Source organism: Ambystoma mexicanum, chromosome 10, assembly GCF_040938575.1.
Source record: "Ambystoma mexicanum isolate Mex_15411 chromosome 10, UKY_AmexF1_1, whole genome shotgun sequence".
In the NCBI taxonomy this organism is placed as follows: Eukaryota; Metazoa; Chordata; class Amphibia; order Caudata; family Ambystomatidae; genus Ambystoma; species Ambystoma mexicanum.
The window spans coordinates 1,647,845,557-1,647,871,582 of NC_090932.1; the positions used below are offsets into that span (position 1 = coordinate 1,647,845,557).

At 48.1% G+C, this 26,026-nt stretch overlaps 1 protein-coding gene across 6 annotated transcripts in view; it reads right to left on the minus strand.

Moving 5' to 3' along the window:
- EP400 (E1A binding protein p400) overlaps positions 1 to 26,026 on the minus strand; it is a 1,542,855-nt gene that overhangs the window by 1,192,880 nt on the left and 323,949 nt on the right. For all 6 annotated transcript variants that reach the window (XM_069620067.1, XM_069620064.1, XM_069620063.1 and 3 more), the window contains one exon: positions 9,056 to 9,113. In XM_069620067.1, coding sequence (XP_069476168.1) covers positions 9,056 to 9,113 — 58 coding nt within the window. The remainder of the gene's footprint in view (positions 1 to 9,055; positions 9,114 to 26,026) is intronic.

Sequence of the window (26,026 nt, forward strand, 5' to 3'; positions counted from 1 at the left end):
GCCATTTCTTTGTTGAACGGTCCTTCTTGAGAGTTACTCTGCGCGCCAAACCAGGTTTGGTCCCATTGTTCACTTTGCCTTTGGCGGGATTCACAAGTGAAGCCCGCCTCTGGCTCCAGGGTGTCTGGGGGAGGCAGGAAGTGAGGGTGGTGCCCAAAACTCCATGTGCTTCGTCTCCTACGAGACACACATGTACTTCTGTGGTGATTTGCCGGCTGACTGTCTGGCAAGGACAGCCACCCTGCTGGGTCGCCGACAGCTAGGCTGGAATGAATGGGAGAGAACTGAATAAAAGGCGAGGCTTTTGGCTTGGAAGGCAGAGTCGACCACTGGACAAAGGAACTGAAGAAGAACTTGAAGAGGACGCCTGCTGCAACTCCTGGACCGCTGGTTTGCCCGGTGAAGCCCTACTGTAGTGCCAAATTGCCAAGTTTGCTTCGACAGAGAAGCCCCTGCAAGGACAACTTCTCCCCTTAAGTTGGTGTGACAAATCAACTCAAAAGTAAGCCACCTGGACATCCATCTCGAAGCTGGTTGAATTTCCAGAGAGTTGCTGCTGGAAACCATATAGCCAGGGAAAGGAATACCAGATTGTGTGCGTTACTTTTAAGCTGGCCAAGAGCTCCAGGAAGATCCTCCGGACTCCCAGGGAGCAGGACTGACAGAGCCTGAGCCCCAACAGAGTGCATGAACCCAGAAGAAAGTAAAGTCAATCTCTAAAGCCAGGAACCGCGGTATTGTTATTTGCGGTAGACGCAAGGAGCTGAAACACTGAACAGTCACTGAAAGTGAAGTTTGCCAGTTGCGAGTTTTGACCGTCCCAGTGCATTGCAGGAGTCTCCCGACATCCTCCCTCTTGTCTCCACAACTGAGGCCAAAGAACAGTGAGACCTGCAGAGTTGCATAGGTTAAGAATATTTGTGATCTCTTGTATGTTATAAATGATCTTTTCCTTTTTACTTATTCCCATATGATTCTAAACCCAACAGTGATATATTAATGTCCCCAGCACCCTAGCAATTGAAGTCACCCGAGGGTGTAGGTAGTGATTTGGGCCACCCCAAAAGGGCATCTACTGATTTAAAGATACTAAGAGTGTGTATTTCATGAAGTGTATTTGAGTGTTACTATTATATTGCCCCCTTCTGAAGAAGGCTTATTCTAACAGACTGATAAATTAAAATTGTTTATTCAAGAAACCTTGAGTGCAAGAGTTTATTTGAATACTTGTAACTGTACATTTCTGTGCAACTATACCAAAGCTCATATTGACCTCTCTTGCGATAAGCCTGGCTGCTCAACACACTACCAAACCTGTAGTACAAGCTTATACCAAAGTCTGGGTTTCTTAGTGTACTCCGGGACCCCCCCAACCGGCCCATAGAGTCTGGGTTTGCCCAGAAGCACTTTAAGATAGCCACACCCGTGAGATGGATGGGGGTGCAGATTTATACTCCAACACCAAATCAATAATGACAACTCAACGGTTTGGAAAAGGGAGTCAGTTTAATGAAGAGTACGGGGGAGGAACAATCGGGGGTGCTGTAGTCCTTGGAGGCATCTGTTCTGGGTAATTGACTTTCGCATGGGGGTTTTCGCTGGACCTTGATCGAGGCTGGATGCTTCTGAGGGTTCGTCTTGCCCTCTGCTGCTCCTGTGCCTGAGTTAACAGCCCTCAGGGGGGGTGGGGGGGACGAGTTTGATGTGGGCCGTGGGACAGGTTTCGGGGTTGCATTAGTCGTATTTGTCCATCCAGCAGAGGGGCGGTGGTTTCCTTGCCATTCCGCATAGTCTAGGAAGGGGGCCCAGGTGTCCAAAAACTTGCTTCTGTTCCCCAAGCAGATGGCAGTTATTTTTTCCCCCACTGCGATGTCCCAGCATTTGGCCCACAACAGGCTAACATCCGGGCCCTCTGGATGTTTCCATAGCCTTGCCATAGTTATCTTTGCCGCTTTGAGTAGTTGTGTGCATAGGCTTGCCAGGTTGCCGGACAGTGGAAATTGTCCCTCCCCTGTGCTGCCGAGTAGGACTATTCCCGGATCCCATGGGATCGTCAGGCCTGTGATCTGCTTGATGAGGTCCAGAATCTCCTTCCAGTATCTAGTGGACACTGGGCATGTCCAGAGCAAGTGAAAAAGTGTGACTGTGTCTGTGCATCCTCTCCAGCATTGCGGGGAAATCGCTGGGTTGCTCTTGTTCAGGGTCTCTGGAGTTAAATACCATCTGTAGCAAGTTTTGATTGCACTTCCTTATTGGTGACACATTTTGAGCTCTTCTGTGTTCTGGTCCAGATGTTTCCCCATTCCTCCATTTCAATTGTCCTGCTGATATCCCTTTCCCACTTTTCCATGTATGCCTCCTTTTTGTCGGGGTCAACGCTGTCCAGAAGTCTGTATACGGCCGATGTTTTCCCTCTGGGGGGAGGCGTTGTGAGCGTTTGTTCCAGCGCCGTTAGTTCTCTGCAGCCCTGAGATCGCATGGGCTCGTGCGAGAGCCAGTGTCAGATCTGTGTGTATCGGAATCTTTCGGTTTCCGGCACCCCGAATTTTGCCTTGCATTCTTGAAAAGTTAGCGGGGCTCCCTAATCGTAGATGTCTCTCACATGCTTCAGCCCTCCCGTTTTCCAGTGCTCAAAGTCGTTGGGCATTCTGCCAGGGGTGAAGTCTGGGTTGTCCCAGATAGGGGATAGGGGGCCTATTGTGCTGCCCCGGTTCCACCGCCTGGTTGCCTTCCTCCAACTCTCCACTGTGTTCTTGGTTGCGGTTAGGGGCCCCTCTTTGGGGGGGGGGGCAATGGGTCTGATGATGTGCAGGAGCGCTTCTGGGGGGCCTCCAATTTCGCCCAGCGGGGCTTGTTGGTAGTTAGGTTCCAGGTAAAGGCTGGTGAGAGTTGGGGGGCGAGGCAGTATCTTTATTTCTGGGGCCCCCAGGCCTCCCGAACCCTTACTCCTCGTCACCACCCTTCTGGCTATTCGCGGCTTCTTTCTCTCCCAGATAACGCTTAAACTGGCATGCAATTCTATTGGTTCAGGAAAGGTAACTTTAATATAGGTACTATATCTGCATATAGTAACGGAGTAAGGGGATTGGGTAAACGCTGTCAGGTGTGGCATCTAAGCCCTACCTTCAAAAATGGCTACTGCAAACGTCACTAAAAGTACAAAATTCCATTGGTTCTACTAGCTATAGTACCCTAGATTACTTGGTCCACTATGATTGGGTTGGCACCAACCCCACTCATACTTTTCCATTTTGCCTAGCAGCACGCAGAATGGTCGGCCAGGTGCATGGTGCCCCTTAGCTCCCTGGTCTTCCTCCAATTATTGTTACAATCAATCATCACTTTAGTGGCCATGTGTCAATTATTTCACTGTGGTTGGCCTCGAGACTGCATCTCCTGTCTGGAAAAGTTCTGATATCTTCGCCTAGCCCCCTGCCATGCGTAGGTGTTGTGGAGGGTTTTGACCCATGTGGAATCATTAGACGGGGTAAAGATGGGGATTAAGCTGTCGCTGCCCATCATTTTGCCCCAGAACAAAAATAAATAATTGGAGTGGGTAAAGATGGGGATGCGCTGTCGCCGCCCATCATTTCATCCCAGAATCCAGGAGAGCTGCGCAGTTGTGCGCACACCAAAATGGTTACCTAACTTGCCACCCACCAGTGTAAAGAAAGGTCTTTGTTAACAAAATCCACTGTTACTGATGTCAAAAAGTTGCTGAAATCGTGACTCATTGGACCACTTTAAAGATTCAACCCTTTTTGTGGGGTTCCACATAACCATCTTACTGTAAGGAGCCCCATCAAAACAATGTTAAGCAAGGATTTACTACCATGTAAGAACCATTCCTGTTTAGAATGCATTAATCCAAGAAAATCCCAAAATTGCATGCAGTACCAACAAAATCCTCAAGGGGGCGCTGGCGGTCTAAACTCTGACAGGAGAATTGAGTGCAGTTGCTGACAAAGGGATTTGACTCAGCTGACTTCAAAGGCTGCATTTTAATTAAAAATTAGCCACATGCTGTTCCCAGAGGCCTGAAGCCTGGGAAACCCTATCACCTCAAGAGCTTCACACCAGGAGTTAGAATCTCACATGACCTCTTGATTGATAGAAGGCAGACTGGCTGGGAGCTTCCCAGAGACCACACAAAGGACCCTTTCCTCTGAAAGGAATATGTTAATTTTGTCTGTTTAATGTCAACAAAGCCCTGCCTGCCCAGAGGACTGACCCACCCAAGTCTTGGAGGCGGACCTCAACACTCTGAGGACTGAATTGGAAGTAAAATATATATTTTACAAAAACACTGATAACTCTTTGTAATCAAATGACAGAAATGTATAACTTTGAGAGCTTTAATTTAAAAAATGTACCTTTAATTCAAGACTAAACTCGAATTTGTGTGATGTTCTGGGGCAAAACCCCATTGTTTATTAATATTACAGACTCCCTGTTTCAGCTAGACAAACGAAAATGCATTGGTATGTGGGTAGATATGTGAGGAACAGTTGTATAAAATTTAATGAAGATCCAATGTTGTTTAGCACATTAAAAAGTGCTAGAAGTTGCCATTTGTGAATGCAAGCTCCCAGGAAGAGCAGAGTTTGAACAGGGGATACCTCCTGTAATGCATGATGGGTGCATATGATTTAAAAACAATATGTACCTCTGCAAATATGTATTTGTTTCAAATCTAGATTTGTGTGTAAGTTGACAGGAGGAGTGGACTTTCTGCAGGCTGTAAAATGACATCAATCTGACTCACAGTTCAGTTTGCCAATCAAATGATAAATGGAAGTTTGACCAATTAGAAGCTGAGAGAGAGGTAGGGTCAGTGATGCTAGAACACACCCACATTCTAAACACATAAAAGCAGACAGACAGGACAGAGAGGCAGTTTCCAAATCCATCTGCAGCGGGACGCTCTGCCGGAAAAATCCATACTTACCTCCATCAACCTCCAGAAAGCCAAACTAGAGACTTCAATCTATCCAGAACTAGAGACCAGACCAGAGGGAGAAAGCAGTGCTGTACCCAGAGAGAAAGCAGTGCTGTGCCCAGAGAGAGACCCGAGCCCAGTCTAAAACCCTGACCAGATCCGTGATGAGGCCCATTTAATTCAAGAATATAGTGTGAGTACCCAGCAGAACTGTGTAGAACCAATCTCTTAGTTTAAAATTCATCTAATTCAATCTATTTAACCTAAGTAGAACTGCCTCCTAACTGTCACCTATCATTTCTAGTTGCAAGCTGCACTTGTCATTTTGAGCTTTTGAAATTTGCAAATCTGAAAAACGACCTTCACTAAATCGCTCATATCTCCGCGACCGTTTGGGCTAGAGACTTGCAATAACTTTTATTTAAAAGCTTAGAATCGTAGCTTTGAATCGCACCAAGAACCGCATTCCTACCCCTTATAGTTTTACCGCAATCGCGGAACACGCATCCGCGAATTTTACCGCGATTTGCAATTTCTTCACATGTAAAAACTGCTGCTGCTTGCCTTCCATTTGCCAGAAATTCGTTTAACCTGCTAACTATCCCTGCCTCATTGCTAGTGTGAGCCTGGACTAATATTAACTAGATACCACTCACCCTGAACCTCTGAAAGGGAATTAACAGCATTTCCAGCATATTTCTCATCCATTGCTAACACATATAAAAGCAATTTGGGCCTCTGATTTCAAAACTCCTATCTGTTTTCTGTTGTCTAAGCTTGCTGGATTGAACTGATTACATTGATTGCATTTCTGAGAACTGTGTGCTTTCCTCCCATTTCCTTGCATTGCATAAAGAGGGGGGAGTGAATAGCCAGAGAAAAGTGATTACATTGTTTGGTTGAAATCATATTGAGTATTTTCTGTACTGCATTCATTGAATATTGCATCCACCTGGGCTTACATAAAGCATCCTCTACCACATTATACTTTTGTTCCTATTTACCAGTGTGCTATCTTATCCATTTCCTGTCAACTCATTAGTGATTATAAAGAAGTGTGCTAGTGCCAGATTCTCCATTGTTAATCTTTATCATATCAGATTAAGGGTGATATTCAATTATTAATTTATTATAAAGTGGGATATATATACCTATTGTTTAAATTATCAAATAAACCTTTTTAACTTGCAAAACAGAACTACTTCTTGGCTCAGTGGGGTCAGGGGGATTCCAAGAGAGGGGTGTTATATAGGGGTAGTCATCCAGAACGCATGAACTGGACCTAAAGATATATCAATAAGGGTTTTCATTCAGTATTATAGACTAGCCGTTAACTTAGCTGTAGTGCTGAATTGAATCCTCTTACAGTGTGAAAGTCTTGCTTCTTCTCGCTGGGCTGGTCATGTGATTCAGACACTGAATTTGCTTCTTCATGTAATAAGTGTATTTGATTTTCGTTTCACTCACCACCTGCCTCCAGTTTCTTATTTTGACCTTTCTGAAGCAGGATATTCTGTTCTTAGCTTCAATTCATTGTAGCTACTGTTAGTCTATTCTACTGCTACGACCTTGGCTTTCTTGCACGATTTGCCTCTGCTGAGTTTCGTTTGACGTTTATTCTCGATTTGTTGAATACAAAGCTCTCCTCGTGTGGCTTTTGGTTAATTCTGCTTCTTGTGCAAAGTGGAATTATACTTGTATAACGTGCTTCGTTTGAGGTAGATATGTATAGGTGGCGCTTGCTGCAATTTCTACTAAGCATAGCAAGCTGCACGATTTCCTTAGCTTTCTTGTGGTTCCAAGCATATGTACACGCATAAATTGGTCGAATATCTTCATGTTTCCAGCTTAAGCTTCTTACATTTGACATTGTCTTTTCACTTTAGGTTCAAGATATCCATTGTTCATGGCGTTTCGTCTCTTTACATCATTCTCTGGTCGTCATTTCTTCTATATGTGAGTCAGTCTGGGTTCTCGTGTCGTCACCATTAGTCTTCCATTAAGACCTCTTTGGTTTCTTCAGGGACTGTACTTGGACGATCTTCATTTCGTTTCATTTGTTGATATGGTTTTCTCAATGGATATCTTACTGTCCTGGTTTCCTTGGTACTGGTAGTTCAATAGGCATTGTTCTTCTCATGGATACTGGACAGAGCCCCACTGTGGCTCTCTGCTAGTTTATTTGCTCATTATACGTCACATTTCGGCGGGAATGTTACTGGTACTTCAAAATAGACGGTTGGAGAGCGGTCTGTACTTGGGACCTCTTCTACACCATACCTTTAGTCAAAGTTGTTTGTAGTGTTCCCAGAGGATACTGCATACAAACTGTGCATAACACTGGTGGCAGGTGGTAAGGATATATTGTACAGTTGTTACACTAAGAATTTGCTTTACTTTTGTTCAACTAAAAACCTTCACAAGGCTAAGCTCCACTAGAAAAGCAATTTTAACATGCCAGATATGGATAACTTCACGCAGGAAGCCCTGATGATTCTAACAGTAGATCAACTGAAAGAAATGTGTAAGTCAGGAATATCACTGTAAAAGGAAAGAAAAATGAACGGATTGCAAGATAGCTGAATAATCAAAGTCTAGTAAGAAATTTGGAAAATGATAATGAGGATGATAATTCATAGTCCAACTCTAATATTGTTGAAGAGTCGGAAGAGTCTCAGGAAGAGACACTACTGGCTTTAACCATAGTAGTTTTCGACTTCCCTTTGTCGTCCAATTGGAGTGACCTTAGGGTTATGACTCTTCTGAGGTTTATTCGAGGGGGTCGGGCCGCATTCTCGAATACCTACATCTTTTTTTGAAATTCCTCCCATTTCCTGGGGGAATCCGATTTTGTCGGACATCGAATTTCTTCAGTCGATGACTCGGAAGATGAAGGGGACCTATGTCTCCTCTTCACTTTTTTAGACGAGGAAGATGGCGATCCGATTCCTACGAATCAGTCGATTTTTTATGTTTTTTGGACACAGCCTTAGCTTTACAAGCTTCCCTCCCCACTGACAGTTTACCTCTCCTCTCACAAAGGGCCTTCTCTGTCATAGAAGGAGCCACAGTCATCGGTTCGATGACTTGAACCGAGGCACCAGAGACAAACTCGGTGAGGATCAGTGATCGACATTTTCGATCCATAGTCGATGCACTTCTTAAACCCAGTCTTGGGTGTCGAAGGTGTAGAAGACGACATTTTTCTCACAGAAGAACTTGAAGCGCGCCGTTCTCCATAGCGAAGCGATCGGAAAAACAGAACTGAAGCTGGGCACAGCTCGAGCTATTTATACCATCAGTGACGTCGACAGAGTACGGAGCCCGTCGAGGGAGAGTCAACGCTGCAACCTTGAGCACAGCGACCTCTGCCGAGAAACATTTTTTACGAAGCAGCGAAGCTGGTGATAACGAGTTCTCATAAGATGAGGCATACGTGGGAGGACACAATCCATTCGAAATGAGAATTCTCCCTAACACTCAGTGATTGGTTTAGAGGAGAAATACAGTTTGTAAGTGGAATGGCAACAGCTTTTTTGACGGAGGATTCCCGGCCTGATGGGAATATTCATGAGCATGTGAATCTATGCCAGACCCCATGCTGGAGAAATGGTAAAGTGCTGCAACCATCTTAAGGCACATTTAAAAGTCACCAAAAATCTCTTTGTCTAGGTTGATACAAAACTATCCCCATTGCACTGCATTGAAAGATGCTTTGGGCAGCATAAAAAAATTACCCATTTTAGTCCAAAGACAAAAGGGAACCAGTTTCCCAGTACTGACAATCTGAAGGACTAGTCGTTTCCCCATAACAAATAAACAAGCGACCAGTGAAGTGGCTTCACTTCTCTGTAAAAGGTCAGAACAAGGTGTAAAAAATGTTGGGGGGGTCCATAGAATATGGAGGAAAAGTTGCAGAAAAGAGAAATCTTCCCTAACACCTACACAAAAGTCACAGTGGAAACCAAAAACAAACGTTTCCTGGTACTCGTGTTTATACACTCTTAAAAAGGTATCCAGATAAAATGCTATTTATTGGAGGGACTTGGCATACACTTCAAAGCACCAACTGCAACACATAAGAACATGACGGGCAAAACAAAATATGAGCTTTACCTTCTTCATCCGTCAAAGATAAGCTGGTCTTTCGCTTCCTGCCAGGGCTAGACAATACCTGAAACAAATAGCAAAGCAATATGTGAAATTCTGAACTGATAAGGGCTGACAAATCCATAAAGATGGGAAACAAATCTCTATATATAAAGCAGAAAATCTGTTAGTTTATTCCTTAAACAATTCCATTACTGTTGACCAATTCGCACCAAATTTAGCATAGGTACCCGTTAGGACCCTCGGGACATTACTGGCTACATGACATTTGGACAGCCCATCCCACTCCCTGGATTTTAGCCCCTTCGAACATGAGACGGTTGCCTGAAATCGGCAAAACATCAGTGTGGTCATAGAAGGACCGGATAAAGCTCATTTTAAGCGTCGCAACGCAAGGCACAATACTTAATGTGCCTACGTATTAAGTAGATTTTCTATTTTATGTGTAATCGCCTCTACTTGTGAGTTTGTCAGCACATTTTGCTGGACTACTAGATACTTTTGTCAGTTCTGAGTGTGTAGGATTCTTTTCCACACACACGAATTTCCTTTACTCTGTCTATGAGAACCTTTTGTATTTCTTTCATACCTTTTTCTTGGGAGTCATGCTTCTCCCCTCCACTCCCCAGTCTGGTGGCATCCATCATTGATATTTCCAGCACACTGTACTCTCTGGGCAGTATTGTTGGGGGACCTTTGGCCTTCCCATTTTTATTTTTGACTGTTTTCCTTGTGAGAACACATGTTCCCAAGCACACTACTGCTTCACCCTGCATCACCATCTTCACTCCTAAGGTACTGGGAGCATCTGGGTAGAACTTGCCTACAGTTTTGTTTTCTGCGGCTCCTGTATTGCTGGGTTGGGGATATGCGCGTTTGAGTGTTGGCCCAACTGTGTTTACCCAGGCCAAAAGCCTGTGCACCTTCTGGGGACCATTTCCAACTAAAAACTTTACTTACTTAAAAGAATCCTCCCTTGGCACTGACTTTCTACAGCGTGTGCCTCATTTGTTCTGCCCTCCAATCTGACAGACTCTCACAAGTAGACAAAGATTAACTACTAAAGCATAAGACCACTGAAAAATTATTAAAAGTCTTGGTAAATTTTTACCTACTTTGTGTTTGTTTTGTTTCATTCATTATTTCCTGAAACAGTTATTCTAAAAGTTACTGCAAAAGTTATTTACTTACTGCATTGTTCTATTGTGCTTACTGCGTTATAGCACTTACCTTTCTACAGAACTATCTTTGCCTTAGTGTATATATAAAATAAAACAATTTGTTCTAGAACTTGCTAGATTGTCAGTGTTCCTTTGGCCTATGTGTATACTCTAAGTTCCTTGTACCTTCAAAACAGCCCTCCCTCCCTCCTTACATAAATCTGGCTGCTCGACCATGGCTACCAACATATTTGTGCAGTTGAGGCCTGCGCCCCAAGTGCAAGTCTTCTGAAGTCCTACCTTAGGTGGACTTTTGCAAAACTGCCCAACACTATGGGGCGATGACCACATTTTAATGCCCTAGAACGCACTGTTTCCAAGTCATCTGCAATGAACTGCACAAATATTTATTTGTTATAATTACCAAAAATGTAAGTCTTTCTACTTCTGTCAACAGAACCTTGGCAAAGTACAGATAGTTTTTGCAAGTACACAAGAAAACACATTTAACAAACAAAAAACTGTTTGAAATCCAACAATTCACCTTTGTGGTGAGGTTGAAGAAACAGGTGGTTTTAGAAATCAAAAAGTGACCAGGGGAGGGAGATTGAGCTAAGGTACATTCCCCAAGGGTGCGATAGAACAGAACCAAAGTCACCCATTGCTAAAATGGATTCCAAAAATAAAGCCTGGTGGGCAGATTTTAGGAGGCCACCGTGTTAGGGACAATTTTTATTTCTGCATCAATTCCCTTCAACCTTAGAGACAAAACCCATCTCTTTTTCTGGACTTAGGACTTTCATGCTAACTAATGAGTGAGGCCTTTTTCTCACTCGGTCATGGGCTTTTCCCAGCTTTGGTTTTTGTGTTTTGCCTGTTTTTGGAGTCTGACAAATTCCATAGGCCTCTGCTTTTTGTATTATGACACACAGCACCTTCAGTGCAGTGCCACTGAAAATTCCTTTAGATTTCTCTTAAGGTTTAAATACCTATTCTTACGTGAACTACTGTTCCCAAGAATAGAAAGGTGAAATTGATCTTACCTTTTCTCTTTGTAGGTCTAGCACACACCATTTTATGTGGAGAGCTGGGGGTGTTACTTAGTAGCACCTTATTCTACTTTCTCATGTAACTTTTTTTTATCCTCACTACTTTAAACAGCTAGTGGCTGTGGTTTAATGTTTACTACCAGTGTTCTTTTTATACCGCAGGCTGAACCCTCAAGCAGCACTACAGGACCCATGGGTGTCCATTTTGTGAAAATGGCCCCGGTCTTTTTTCACCATTTTCTGTTTGTGAGGTCTTTCTTGGTTTTTACTCTGTGCGATGAGACAGGTTTTAACCCTTTGTGTGTTTTGCCTTTGGCAGGCTTCAGCCCGGAGGCCCGCTCCTGGCTCCAGTGTGTCTGGAAGGGCATGATGGGAGGGAGGGTCCCGAAACTCCCCTGTCCTTTGTCTCTTGGTGTGCATGAACGAAACCAGTCCTGACCGGCTGCCTGACCTGAAAGAACAGCCCCCTGCTGTGTGATTGACAGCCTAGGCTGTGCATTAATGGAAAAACCTGCTTAAAAAGGTGAGGGTTTTGGGACTAGAGGCAGAGTCAACCACTAGAAGAATCATCTGAAGCATAAATCGTGAAGAGAAGCCCGCTGCAACCTCCTGGACCTCAAAGTGCCGGGGAAGCCCTGCTGATGTGTTGATCTTTTTCTTATCGACAGAGAAGCTCTGTAAGGGACGACTTCTTCCCTTGGGTTAGTGGGATCAACTAACGCACAGACAAACTCCACTTTGGCGCAATCCCCGACTTGCTGTGCCTCGCCATTGCTACAGAAGCCCAATGCTAGGGGTCGAGTGTCCATAACCAAGTGCAACATCTGCAGTGGAACGAATCCAGATAAAAGCTCCAGGAGCCTCCTAAAGACACTCCAGAAGCAGGAAATCTCGGCCCAAAGCCCCCTCAGAGTCCAGGAAACCAAGAAAGTCCAAACCGAGATATTTGACCTGCATCAGTGCTGTTCGCACAGCGCTGAAACCGTGAAGTGCCGCAGAATCAAAGAGGGCACATAGTTGCCAAAGTCCTTCCCGAGTACTGCCGTAGGAGCCCTCCAGATGTCCTCCCTCTTGTCCCCACGACTGAGGTTCAGGAACAAGGGTCTGCATAACTGTAGCAAGACTACATGCAGCTGGACCACTTCTAACGAGAGGTACTGTTATGGCTTGGGGTGCTTACCCTCTTGCCATAAATCGTGCTGTCTCACTTGAAACTTGCACAACTTTGAGTTGATTTCAACTTCCTTTTGCACAGGCTTAACAATTACTTGCCTGTAACTTTTCTCCAGCATGGATCTGGCATGGATTCACATGCTCATGAATATTCCGTGTCAGACTGGGAATCCTCAGTAAAAGAAAAACCAGTTTCAATTTCATTTATAAACTGTCTTTTTCCTATAAACCAATCACTGAGCTCTAGGTCATACTGCCCCCAGCTAATGACTGCCCTTCTCCCTAAGCTCCTCCTCAGGCAGCCATCTTCAGATTTGTTAGCACGTAAAGTGGCAGGACAAAGAGCCGCAGAGGGGCAGTCCGGAGGGTTTGCATGTGAATCCATGCCAGACCCATGCTGGAGAACAACAGTTACAGATAAGCAACTTGTTCCTTCTCCAGCATGGGGTCTGGCATGGACACACATGCTCATGAATAAAGAATACACAACAGTACACAACTACACAACCATGGGAGGTAGCAAGGATCAACAGAAGCAATTACTCTTACCTCCTCACCTGGTTCACCTTCAAGTAAACAGGTTGCGCAGCACTGCGTGGCCGACTCTGGACTCTTCCCTGGAATCCCTGTCGACGCAGTATAATTTCATGAAGGTGTGCGTCGACCTACACGTAGCAGCCCTGCAATGTCCAGCAGGGTAACACCAGACGGGAACGCCGTCGGAGCGATCGCTGTGGTAGAATGGGCTCTCAGACGGCCAGGCAGCTATCGGTTTGCCAAACCGTGACAATGAGTGATGCAGCAGGAGAGCCACCTGGAAATGGAAGCCTTGGACAAGGCCTTCCATTAGTTCACAGGGCCAAAGTTCACAAAAAGCTGAGAAGTATTCCGGAAACTCTGTGCGGTCCACATAAAATGTTAGCACTCGAGCCACGAGCCACATCCAGCAAGTGCAAAGTCCTTTCAGCCGGCGACGAAGGCGTCAGAAAATACACAGGCAACACCAAGGGTTTGTTGAGATGAAATTCCAAAGGTACCTTGGGCATGAAGGAGGGGTGCGTCCGCACTACCACCCTCTTCTTGTGGTAAAGTCACATAAGGCTGCTTGGAGGATAGGGCCTGGATCTCACCTACTCTTCTTGCAGAGGAGATGGCCACGAAGAAAGCTGTCTTCCAAGACAGAAATTGAGCGGAGCGTGATGCATAGGCTCGAATGGAGGCCCCATGAGTCTAGTCAATACCATGTTGAGTTCTCATGCCAGGGCCGGAGTCTTCACCGGCGCAAATTAACAGAACAGTCCCTTGATTAACTCTTTGACCAGACGGTGTGACCAAAGGGAAGACCGTCCTGGAGATCGGATGTAGCAGGAGATAGCCGCCAGGTGCACCTTGATGGAGGCGTGCACCAGCCCCGATTTAGCCAAGGACAAAAAGTGGGAAAGAACTTGGGGGGCAGTGACCATCAGAGGGTTAATCTTCTGCAACTGGCACCAAGTCACAAAAAGCTTCCATTTGTGTCCGTAGCACTTCAAAGTCGACGACGCTCTAGCCCTGGCGAGGACCTCCCTGTAGTCTGCTGGCCACTCATAACCACCAAACTCTAGCGCTGCAGGAGCCAGTCCTTCAGGTTCAGCGACCCTCGGTCGTGGTGCAGAATTGCAGCTCCTTCCCAGGCAAGATGATCTGTGACCAATGGACTGGCGGGGACGCTGACATGCTAAGAAGGTCCGGGTACCAGATCTGCCTCAGCCACACTGGTGCAACTAGGATCACCCTGCACCGGTACAGTCTGAGTTGACTGATGACTCATTGCAGTAATGGTAACGGAGGGAACACTTCTAGAAACAGGCCTTCCCAAGGGAAAAATGTGTCCCACCCCCCCCAATGCTCCTCAGCTGGGGAAACCTGCTGGCGTACCTCCGGCACTTGGTGTTCGTCGCAAACAGACTGATCTGGGGACTGCCCCGAGTGGAAATAACTTTGTCCACTTGATCCTGCCGAATCTCTCCTTGTGGCAAGAGCGTACCTCCCTGTTGAGAGCGTCTGCGACGGTATTCTTTACTCCTGCCAGATGAAACTGAGGAACATCCCCTGGGCAACGGACCATTGCCACAAGTCCTGCACCTCTTTGGAAAGCGCTGTGGATCTGGTGCCCCCCTGCATCCAGATGTAAAACAGTGGTGGTATTGTCCGTGAAGACCCTCACCACTTTGCCCTTGAGGGATGGCAGAAACGACCTGAGGGCACAAAACACTGCCCGTAATTCCAGTACGTTGATGTGTAGCGTCTTCTCCTCCGGCAGCCACAGGCCTCTGGTGTGAAGACATCCAGTGTAGGCTCCCCACCCTTCCAGGGAAGCGTCTGCCGTGACTGTCTCCTGGTACAGGGGGCTCAGGAAGTCTGTGCATCTGGCGATGTTGAAGCGCACGCTTCGCCACCTTAACGGTCGACAGAACTCGTCGAGCACGATTCTGTCCCGGAAGCCTCCGGACTACTTGTCCCAACAGGCATCCAAGAACTCCTACAAAGGGCGCTTGCGCAATCTGCAGAGCCGTATCAAGTATATACACTGCAACTTCATGTCGAGCAGCGACTTGATGGTCCTCACCGTGGCGATCTTCAGTGCTCACAGCCGTTGCACCTTGCCCAAGATGGCAGCTATCCTCTCCTCGGACGGTGACACCAGACAGGACACCGTGTGGAGCCTGGATCCCAGGGACAGAGCGTCCTGCGATGCAGTCAAGCAGGACTTTGATTAATTCACTGAGAACCCCAGATCCATCAGCAGTCGGCCGGTCCTCGCTGTGTGATCGACGGTATGTCCCTTGACTTGGCTCGGATGAGCCAGTCGTCGAGGTAAGCATACACATGAATCCCTTGTAGTTATAGATGGGCCGCCAATGGAGCCAGGCACTTGGTCAAGACTCTGGGCGCTGACTTGAGTCTGAAGGGGAAAGCCTTGAACTGGTAATGCTTCCCTTGTACAAGTAAGCACAGGAAGGAACAAGTTACTTACCTGTAACTGTTGTTCTCCAGCATGAGTCTGGCATGGATTCACATGCTCATGAATATTCCCCGTCAGCCTGGGAATCCACGGTAAGGAAAAAAATCTGTTTCACTTCTGAACTGTCTTTCTCCCAACAACCAATGGCTGGTCTTTGGGTCATACTGCCCCCAGCCAATGACTGCCCTCTACCTAAGCCCCTCCTCTGGCAGCCATTTTCAGATTTGGTAGCACGTAAAGTGGCAGTATGACCAAGAGAAGAGCCGCAGAGGGGTAGGCGGAGTGTTTGCATGTGAACCCATGCCAGACACATGCTGGAGAAGAGTTCTAGGTAAGTAACGTGTTCCTTCTCCAGCATGGATTCACGTGCTCATGAATAAAGAAAACAAAGCAGTACAAACATGCACGAACACGGGAGTTGGCAAGGCTCAACATTAACGATCTCAACATTAAGCATCTCTTACCTCCTCACCAGGTTCACCTTCGAGCGAACAGGTTGAGCAGCAATGCTTGGCAGACTATGGACTCCTCCCTGGAGTCCCTTTCGACGCAGTAGAACTTCGTGAAGGTGTGAGTCAACCTCCACGTAGCAGCCCTGCAGATCTCAAGCAGGTGCACACCAGACTGTAATGCCGTAGTTGCAGCGATCGCTCTGGTAGAATGGGCTCTCTGATGGCCAGGGAACGTCGGTTTGCCAACCGGTGACAATGTGTGATGCAGCCGGAGAGCCACCTGGAAATGGAAGCCTTGGAGCGGGCCTTCCCATGATTCACAGGGCCAAAGTTCACAAAAAGTTGCAATGCATTCCGCATGTGCGGTTCACATAGAACTTCAGCACTCTAGCTACATCCAGCGAGTGCAAAGTCCTCTCAGCCGGCGACAAAGGCGTCGGGAAGAATACAGGTAACACCAAGGGCTCGTTTAGATGATAGTTTGACGGCACCTTGGACATGAAGGAGGGGTGCACCCGTAGCACCACTCTCGTCTCGTGGAATGTCAAATAAGGTGGTTTACAAGAGGGCCTGGATCTCTCCTACTCGTGCAGAAGTGATGTCCACAAGAAACGCTGTTTGCGTTAGTGACGCCGAATGCATAGGCTCAAACTGAGGACCCATGAGCCTAGTAAGCACGACGTTTATGTCCCACGCCAGGGCCAGAGCCTTCACCGGCGGTAATGAGCTAAATAGTCCTTTGACAAACTCCTTCACCAATCGATGCGACCATAAGGATGATCGTCCAGGAGATCTGGTGTAGCGGGTAATAGCCGCCAGATGAACTTTGATGGAATCATGGGCCAGTCCTGCCAATGACAACAAATACGGAAGCACCTGCGGAGCAGTGACTCTTAGAGGGTCGATCTTCTGAGTACAGCACCAACGGCAAACATCTTCCACTTGTGCCCGAGGCATTTGAAAGTTGATTAAACTCTGGCCTTGGCAAGCACCGCCTTACAATCTGCTGGGCGATCGTAGCCCCCAAACGCTAAACCTGCAGGAGCCAGCACTTCAGGTTCAGCTATCTTGAGTCATGGTGCAGTATCCTTCCTGGCGAGAAGATCTGCGACCGCCAGATGCTTGACTGGAGGGGACGCTGACATGTCCAGAAGGGCCGGGTAGCATATGTCTGTCTCAGCCACGCTAGTGTGACGAGGATCATCCTGCACCAGGACAGTCTTGAGTTGATAGACTAATCGAAGAAGCAACGGCAAAAGAGGGAACGCATACAGAACCAGGCTGTCCCAGGGGAAAGCGAATGAGTCCACCATGCTCCCCGGCTAGGGAAACCTGCTGGCAAAACTCTGGCACTTTATGTTCGTCGCCATCGCCAACAGATCGACCTGGGGATTGACCCATCTGCAGAACAGGTGATCCACTTGGTCATGCCAAAGTTTCCACTCATGACAAGAGCGCAGCTCCCTGCTGAGAGAGTCATTGACTGTTCTCCACTCCTGCCAGATGAAACGGGATGAGGAACATCCCCTGGGCTACGGCCTAGTGTCAAAAGGTCCTACGCCTCTTTGGAGAGCGCTGGGTATCTGCCCCCCCTCCCCCCTGCTTCCGGATGTAGAACATCGTGGTGGTGTTGTCCGTGAGGACTCTTACCACCTTGCCCTTGAGGGACGGAGGAAGGACTTGAGGGCCCAAAACACTGCCCGCAGCTCCAGCACGTTTATCTGCAACGACTTCTCCTCCGGTAGCCACAGGCCTCTTGCATGAAGACTTCTAGTGTGCGCTCCCCATCCTTCCAGGGAGGCGTCCGTCATGACCGTCTCCTGATTAAGTGGGGTCTGGAAATCCGCACCTGCAGACAGATGTGGCGCACTCCCCACCACTGTATTGCTTGACCAAAACTCTCGTCGAGTTTGATCTTGTCCTCGAAGCTTCCCAACACTTGTATCCAACAGGCGTCGAGGAACTCCTGCAGCGGACACATCCTTAACCTGCACAGCCGAATGAGGTATATGCATGACGACATCATGCCGAATAGGGACTTGATGGACCTCACCCTTGCGATCTTCAAGGCCAACAGCTGTAGTACCATGCCCAAGATGGCTGCTATCCTCTCCTCCGACGGAGGCCCCAGGCACGACACCGTGTTGAGTCGGGATACCAGAAACAACGTGTCCTGCGATGGACCCTAGCAGGACTTTGCATAGTTCACCGAGAACCCCAGATCCGTCAAGAGTTGGATGTCCTCATCGTGTGTTCAACAGTGATGTCCTTTGAGCTTGCCCGCATGAACCAGTCTTCCAGTTAAGGGTACACGTGGATCCCTCGTAGATGCAGCTGCGCCACCAGGCACTTGGTGAACACTCTTGGCACTGACTTCAATCTGAAGGGAAGGGCCTTGAACTGGTAATGTTGCTCTTGAACCACGAAGCGTTGGTCCTTGCGGTGGCCCTTGGCGATGTGAAAATAGGCATCTTCCAAGTCTAGCAACGATAGAAAATCCCCCTCTTCCAGCTGTCCTAGCACATGCTGTAGTCACCATCTGAAACTTGATGTACTTGTTCAGACGGCGGATGTTCAGAATGGGCCTCCAACCACCGTTCTTTTTGACAAGAAAGTAACGAGAGTACATTCGAGCCCCGGTGCCTCTTTGGGACGAGCTCAATCGCACCCTTTTAAAACATGGGCCGCACCTCCAGCAAAAGCTGAGGGATGTAGTTTTCCTGACGGGCCTCTTCCGTTGGAACTCTAGGGTGTGTCCGTGGGTGAGAGCATCCAGCACCCAACGGTCGGTGGATATGGTCTTCCACACGCTGACCAAGTTCCCCAGCCGGCCTCCCAACGGGGTGCGCGGGTGGGGGCCCGACACCACAGCTGGGTCAAGCCTGTTTTGACGTTGAAGTGCCACCTGGCGGGCCTTAGCAACGACGTCCAACTCCAGACTTGGCACAGCCGCTGTAGGTCTCCTGGGCCTATGAGTGGGAGGGTTGATGGTAGGACGAAGCACCTCCTCCAAATCCTTTAGAAGAACCTTGGGATTTTCCTCCAGAGGTCCGAAAGGACGGCCGTCTCCGTGTCCGCCTTGATGGCCTGAAGAAGCTGGACCACAGTCTTTACGAACTGTCAGCGAAGGGCAAGTCCAACACCTTCGACTGAACATCCTAGCGGAAATTAGTGGCCCTCAGCCAGCCCCGCCAATTTTGCCCATTTGGAGGAATCCCGTGTCGGCTATGTCCGTGGCCACTGTAATGGCGTGGTCCGAAGCTACCTCGCCTTCCTATAGGATCTCCAATGCCTCAGCGCTCTTGTCGTCGGGAAGGAAGTCCAGGAGGGGGGCCACCTTGAACCAAAGTTCCCTGTCGTAACGTGCCATGATGGCGAGGGAGCTAGCGGCTTTGATGGTCGTCGCGGCCGACGTGATAACTTTGCATCCAACTTCTTTCCTTCACCATCCCCGGGGGGGTGGGGGGGGAGCGGAGGAGGGGGGCATGCCGCCGACGAGGAGGAGCCTGAAGAGTTCTTGGTCGCCACTGATACCACAGAGTCCAGAGGCGGCTGGGACCGGAAGCACTTGGGTGCAGAGTCCGGCACCTTGCATTTCTTCTCATAACGCTTCGCCTGAGCCGATTAAGGGTTCTTCATGAGGGACAAGCCCTCGTCCCAATGTCGTCCAAGAGCGAGATCGAAAGCATGGTCTTCCTCTCGCCACTGGCATAGGAAACACTCTTCTTTCTTCTCCTCAGGTACGAGCTGGAATAGCTCAGAGGCCCTGGAGTTCATGGCGTGGAACAAGCCTATCTCGTTGGGTGGTGAATATCTGGCAGACGGAGAAGGGAGATTCCCCCAAGCCGCCGCCGTCCGTGCCAGTGCCTGTCGTCGCTGTGTCCAGTTCTGTCCAATCCCTTGGAGGGGGGCAGGGGGAAGAGGGAGGTGAAGGGTGGAAAGGAGGAGAGGGTGATGGTGGTTCCTCAGATAGTCCTGACATTGCGGGTGGGGCTGCCTGTGCAAGAGGTATCCTTGTCCGGATTTCCGAGCACAAGGTATGCAGAGCCGTGATAATGTCCACCAAGATGTCCCCAGGTGGTTGCGACGGCGTTTGTGGCTTAGGTCGGTCCTCCGAGCCCTTAGTCGAGCCCTTAGTCGTCCCCCTGATGTCCGTGCCCTGGAGGACTACCGCCCACCCCCCCTCACTTCTCTGCGACCAAGGGAGACTGTTTCGGTGAAATGATAGGCATCATCTTCGCCAGCATCTTTTCTATGGGCTAGAAAGAGGCAGTGCCAGTCTGGGTCTTGTCCAAGAGCTTGCCCGGATGGTCCGACTTCCTCTTTGAAGATCCTGAGCTTTGGCTTGTGGTCGAAGGCGCTGGAGACGCTGTACTCGCCCTGGCGGCCAAGGAGCCCGTTGCAACAGCGCTCCCGGTGGCAGTGGACTTGCGGTGCTTAGCCTTATGTTGGGCCCCAAGAGAGGGGCGCCCTCAGAGGTCTTAGAAAACCACTCAACTTTCTTCTGGGCAGGGGAGGCATGCTGCTGGGATTCACCCAGAGCAGGGGCCTTGTCCTACAGCCACTCTGAGACGCTTGCACCCATCTGTCTGCGTGCGGGGCACCATCTCCCGAAAAGCCACAGAGTAATCCTCCACGTGTGTCAGTCCGAATGCAGACAGTAAAGGCACAGGGAATGTCCGTAGTCCGAAGACATTTTGTAGTTTGCAGCCAGGGCAATCCTTGAAGAGGGGCGCCTAGTCCTCATCAGCCATGGCCATGTGGCGTAGTCCTTGAACAAGCTTCTGGAATCCTCCAAGAATAAACTTGACGAAGAATCGCCCTTGAGTGGCGCTGAAGAATCTGACAATGGGTCCCCGTTAATTGGAAGGTGGATCGATGGAGCTTGAGGCTCGACTGACCGAAAAATAGAGCAGTAAAAGCTCGAGAGTTATAGCACGAGGACTTAACACTTGAACGTGCGGTAAAAATCAGAAGATGGCTGCCAGAGGAGGGGCTTAGGTAGAGGGCAGTCATTGGCTTGGGGTCGTATGACCCAGAGACCAGTAATTGGTTGTTAGAACGACAGTTCAGAAGTGGAACTGAAACTGATTTTTTCTTTACCGAGGATTCCCAGCCCGACGACAGGGAATATTTGCGAGCATGTGAATCCATGCCAGACCCTATTATGGAGAACTTTTGTCGAGTTGCCACTTGTGTTCTTCTGGTAGAGGGTATCTGCTTAGAGCGTCTGCCAGAGCACTGAGTTCCCCTGGAACGTGGAGAGGTTAGGAACATGTTTCGCTTGAGTGCATGTTAGGCAAGAATCTATCTAGTAACCCTGTGGGAGACTAGACCACCCTTGTCCTCTGGGTATTAAGTAACCCACCTATTGGTATAAGTCTGTACTACACAAGTTGGTAATGTCTGAGCAGCCAGACATTCTCAAGAGGGGTAAATGTGAGCTGTAGAGCTGTAGCAATGAAATCCACCAATTCAATTATCCAAACACTTACACTCAAGGCTTTCTAGTAAAGTAAATGGTCAGTTTTAAAGCAGCATTCTTTAAAAAGAGCAATGTGCAACAATATAAATACACTTCAAAATGCTTTCTCAGAATCAACCCAAAGCAAGTAGTTACTCTTTAGAGATGCATCATACACACTTCCTGCACCCTGAGGTGACTTGACCAACTAGGACAGTATTGGTATTTATTTTGTGCTTGGTAAATTCTGAGGTTGGCAGAAAGGAAAGGTTAAAGGAAGGAATGGGTTAAACAGGTTCTCAAAGCACTTGAGCACTTGTAACTCTCCCAATGAAGTCTAGAAAAACTTTTCCCAGCAATATTAGTTAAAAACCAAGGTGTCACCTCTGAGGGATAGTAATAAATCAAAGTAATTGGAATAGAAGAGTCTGCAGGGCGCGAGGGCAACCAAAGTTAATTTGAACAATGTCTATGGAGCTCAGGCACTTCTTAATATGGCAAAAGGTCTTGCACAAAGTTGGAGCTTGTTGAACAAAATTACTGTTGGGCTACAAGTTGTTACAATTGTGAAAGTTAGAGCTAGAATCAATTCTAGAAAACACAGCTACTGCAAGCCTCAACTAAAAAGAGCAATGTTAGGGAAAATTCTCAGAAATGTGCCAATTCCCTTATACCTTATTGACCCCCAGCTCTTTTTGCTGGACTTTAGGACTTTTAATTTTAATCCTGGAAAGTGTGAGACCTTTTTCTCCCACCATCATGTATTTTTCGCTCATTTGAACACGGTTTCTTTTGGTTTTGGAGTCTGACAAACTCCATATTCATCATCTTTTTACATTGTGACGCACAGCACCTTCAGTGCAGTGGCACAGGGATGTCTTCCAGATTTCCCCAAGGTTTAAAAACCTTCTCTTGGATAGACTACCGTTTCTAAAAGCAGTGAAGTGAAACTGACTTTACTTACATTTGTAACTTTCTAGGCCCAGCACACAGAATCTTACCATAGGGTGCTGGAGGCAGTGGTTTACTTTTTCCTACCATGTGCGTTTCTACCGCAGGATGCAATTGCAGCTGCAGTAGAGCACCCATGGGTGCCCATTTTGTCAAAATGGCACCAGTCTTTTTGCCATTTCTTGTTGGAAAGGTCCTTCTTGACATTTACTCTGCATGCCAAACTAGGTTTGGTCCCTTTATTCATTTTGTCTTTGGCGGGTTTCACTGCTGTATCCTGCCTCTGGCTCCAGCGTGTGGCAGGGCAGAAAGTGAGGGAGGTGCCCAAAACTCCCTTTGCTTAATACGACATGCATTACTTACCATAAAAGCATTTCTGATGATTGTATCTGCTTAGATTCACATGCTGTGCATATGGTCCGACATCCAGTGGTAACCGCAGAGTATTGCATCTCGTCTTTCGGGGGACCGAAAGGGGACGTCGGCATAGGCTTGTCTGAAACACTATCCCTATCGTGACGTGTGTAGTACCCAAAATCCCTCAAGCGCTGAGGTCCCTCTGATTGTATTTTTTCTGCCATGAGGGAGCCCAGGCTATAGTGAGCGAGTACATGAAGAGAGAAAGTAGTAAGAAGTCTATGTTCCTTCCACCCCGAGCGGGGAAGCAGGGAGGGCGCATGTGAATCTAAGCAGATACAATCATCAGAAATGCTTTTAAGGTAAGTAATGCATGTCTTCTGATGCTTGTTAATCAGCTTAGAATCACATGCTGTGCATAGACTAGCGAGCAGTACCCGGAGTTGGAGATGGGTTGTGAGAAGGAACAGTAGAAAAAAGATGTCTTACTACTGCTTGTCCCACCTGAGAATCAGACCTAGGAGTGTCTAGGCAATAGTGTTTTGTAAAGGTGTGTACAGAACTCCAGGTTGCCGCTTTGCAAATGGACTCTAGGGGAACATTTGCAATGAATGCTGTGGATGCCACAGTGCCTCCAGTAGAATGTGCTCTAGGCTTGAAGGACAGTTCTCTCTTTGCAAGAGTGTAACAGTGTGATGCATTTGACAATCCACCTTGATATTGCTGATTTATAGACGGGGTCCCCTTCTCTACCAGCTGCCACTGAAACCAAGAATTGTTTAGTTTTCCTCAGTGGGTTGGTTCTATCCCTGTAGAACATGACTGCCCTGCGCACATCTAGTGTGTGAAGGCTTCTTTCGTCCATGTTACTAGGTCTCTGGAAGAACGTGGGTAGTTCGATTGACTGGTTCACATGGAACTTCAAAATAAATTTCGGCGCAAATCTGGGATGAGTGTGCAGAACTACTTTATCTTTGTGGACTGTAACAAAGGGGTCCAAGACCGAGAGGGCCTGTAGTTCGCTAACTCTTCTAATAGAAGTGATAGCTACTAGAAAGGCGGTCTTGTAAGTCAGGTCTTTCAGACTAGCTTTATGCATAGGCTCAAAAGAGGGTCCCATGAGCCTAGTTAAAACCACATTTAGATCCCACCCAGGGGCTGGGTGAGTGATGGGGGGATACATTCTTTTAACCCCTTCGATAAAGGCTTTAATCACAGGTATTTTCCACCACGACACCTTCTGCTGTGACGTGGTGTAGGCTGACAACACCGCTAGGTGAACCTTTAAGGAATTGAAGACTAACCCAGAGTCCAACAGATGGGTTATACATAACACAATGTGTGAGGGCGAGCAATCGGTGGGATTGACGCCTTTGGAACTGCACCAAATGACAAAACGTTTACATTTGCTGGCATAGCAATAACGTGTGTTAGGCTTTCTTGCCTCCCTCAGTATGTCCATGCATCTTTGAGGGAGTTGCAGATGTCCAAACTCTAGGACTTCAGGAGCCAGGCTGCTAAGCTCAGAGTTTGTGGGCATGGGTGCAGAGTCTCCCCCCTGTCCGGAGACAACATGTTGTACGGGCAGGGCAGCTTGACTGGTGGGGAGAGGGACATTTCCATCGGGTGCACGAACCAGGGTTGGCTGGCCCACATGGGAGCCACCAGAATCATGGTGACTGGTTCCTGGTGCATCTTGTGCACGATCTTGTTCAGAAGGGGAGTCAGGGGGAAAAGTGTAAACAAATTTCCCCGACCAAGTTATCCAGAGACCGTTCCCTGAGTAGCGAACAGGTCGATCTCTGGAAACCCCCATTCTGCGAAGACGTTGGATGCAATGTCTTCGTGCAGACGCCATTCGTATTCTTCTGGCAGAGGAAAATCTCTGCTGAGTACGTCTGCCAGAAGATTGAGTTCCCCTGGAACATGTTCGGATATCAGGAACATCTTGTGTTTGAGAGCCCATATCCAGATGTTTTGGGACAGCTTGGATAGCCCTGGAGAGCGAGTGCCCCCCCTGCTTGTTCAGATAATACATTGCTGTTGTACTGGCGGTTAAGACCAGCACCGTCTTCCCTTGCAGGTGCTCCTGAAAGGCTTTCAATGCTTTGAACTATTAGCTCCAGTAAGTTTATATGGTTGGACGCTACCTGAGGGGACCACACTCCGTGCGCCGTCTGTTGAAGCAGGTGAGCCCCCAACCCTGTGAGAGATGCGTCTGTCGTGAGAGTGGCTTCCACTGCAGGGGTGGTGAAGGTCTTCCCCTTCAAGAGGTTTTCTCTTGACCACCACTGCAGAGAGAGAACGAGGGCTGGCGAGACAACGGATCGTCCCATTGTCCGCTGGCCTGACACCACTGGCTGTTGAGCAACTCCTGCATGGGACGCATGCGCAGCCGTGCGTGGGGGACCAAGTATATGCATGACTCCATCATCCCTAGCAAACGCATAGCTTTGCGTACCGTCACCTCTCGACTGGCTACATACTGAGGAACTTGAGAGAGCATGTTCTGAACCCTCTCGCTGGAAGGGAAGACTAGACTGCCTTCCGTGCGAATTAGAGCCCCCAGGAACTGTTTTACTTAGCTGGGGACTAAGCTGGATTTCTTTTCTTTGATAGGAAATCCCAGGCTGAACAGTAGGTCTACTGTCTTTTGGGTGTTCGAAAAACAAATGTCGAACGAGTCCCCCGTGATGAGCCAATCGTCGAGGTAAGGGTAAACTGGAACTGAAAGTCTGCGCAGGTGTGCCGCTGCCAGGACCTTGGTAAACACCCGTGGCGCCAAGGCTACGCTGAAGGGGAGTACCTTGAACTGGTAGCGTTTGTCCTGAATCACAAACGCTAGGAATTTTCTGTGCGCTGGCAGCATTGACATATGAAAGTATGCATCTTTCATATCCAATGTTGTCATGAAGTCCCCTAGTTTTAGCAATGGGATCACCTCTTGAAGTGTTACCATGCAAAACTTCTGGGGCTTTATGGACTTGTTCGCTGGGCGCAGGTCTAGAACAGGACGCATGGTGAGATCCTTTTTGGGTACAAGGAAGTATATTGAATAAATACCCTCATTTACTCGAAGAATCGGGATGGCTTCTATGGCGTCCTTCCCAGCAGTGCCTCCACCTCTTGGACCAGGATCTGCAGATGTTCCGGTGAAAGGTGTCGATGTTTCGGCGGTCTGAACTGTGGGGGTCGGGCAAATTCCACGCAGTAACCGTGGGCGACCGTCTTTAATACCCACTGGTCTGAAGTTATCCCCTCCCATGCCTTGAGGAAAGAAGTTATTCGCCCCCCGACCGGGGAGACATGGGAGGGGACCTGAACTTGGTGGTCATTTTTGACCAGAGGTTGACGCACCTCTGGAATT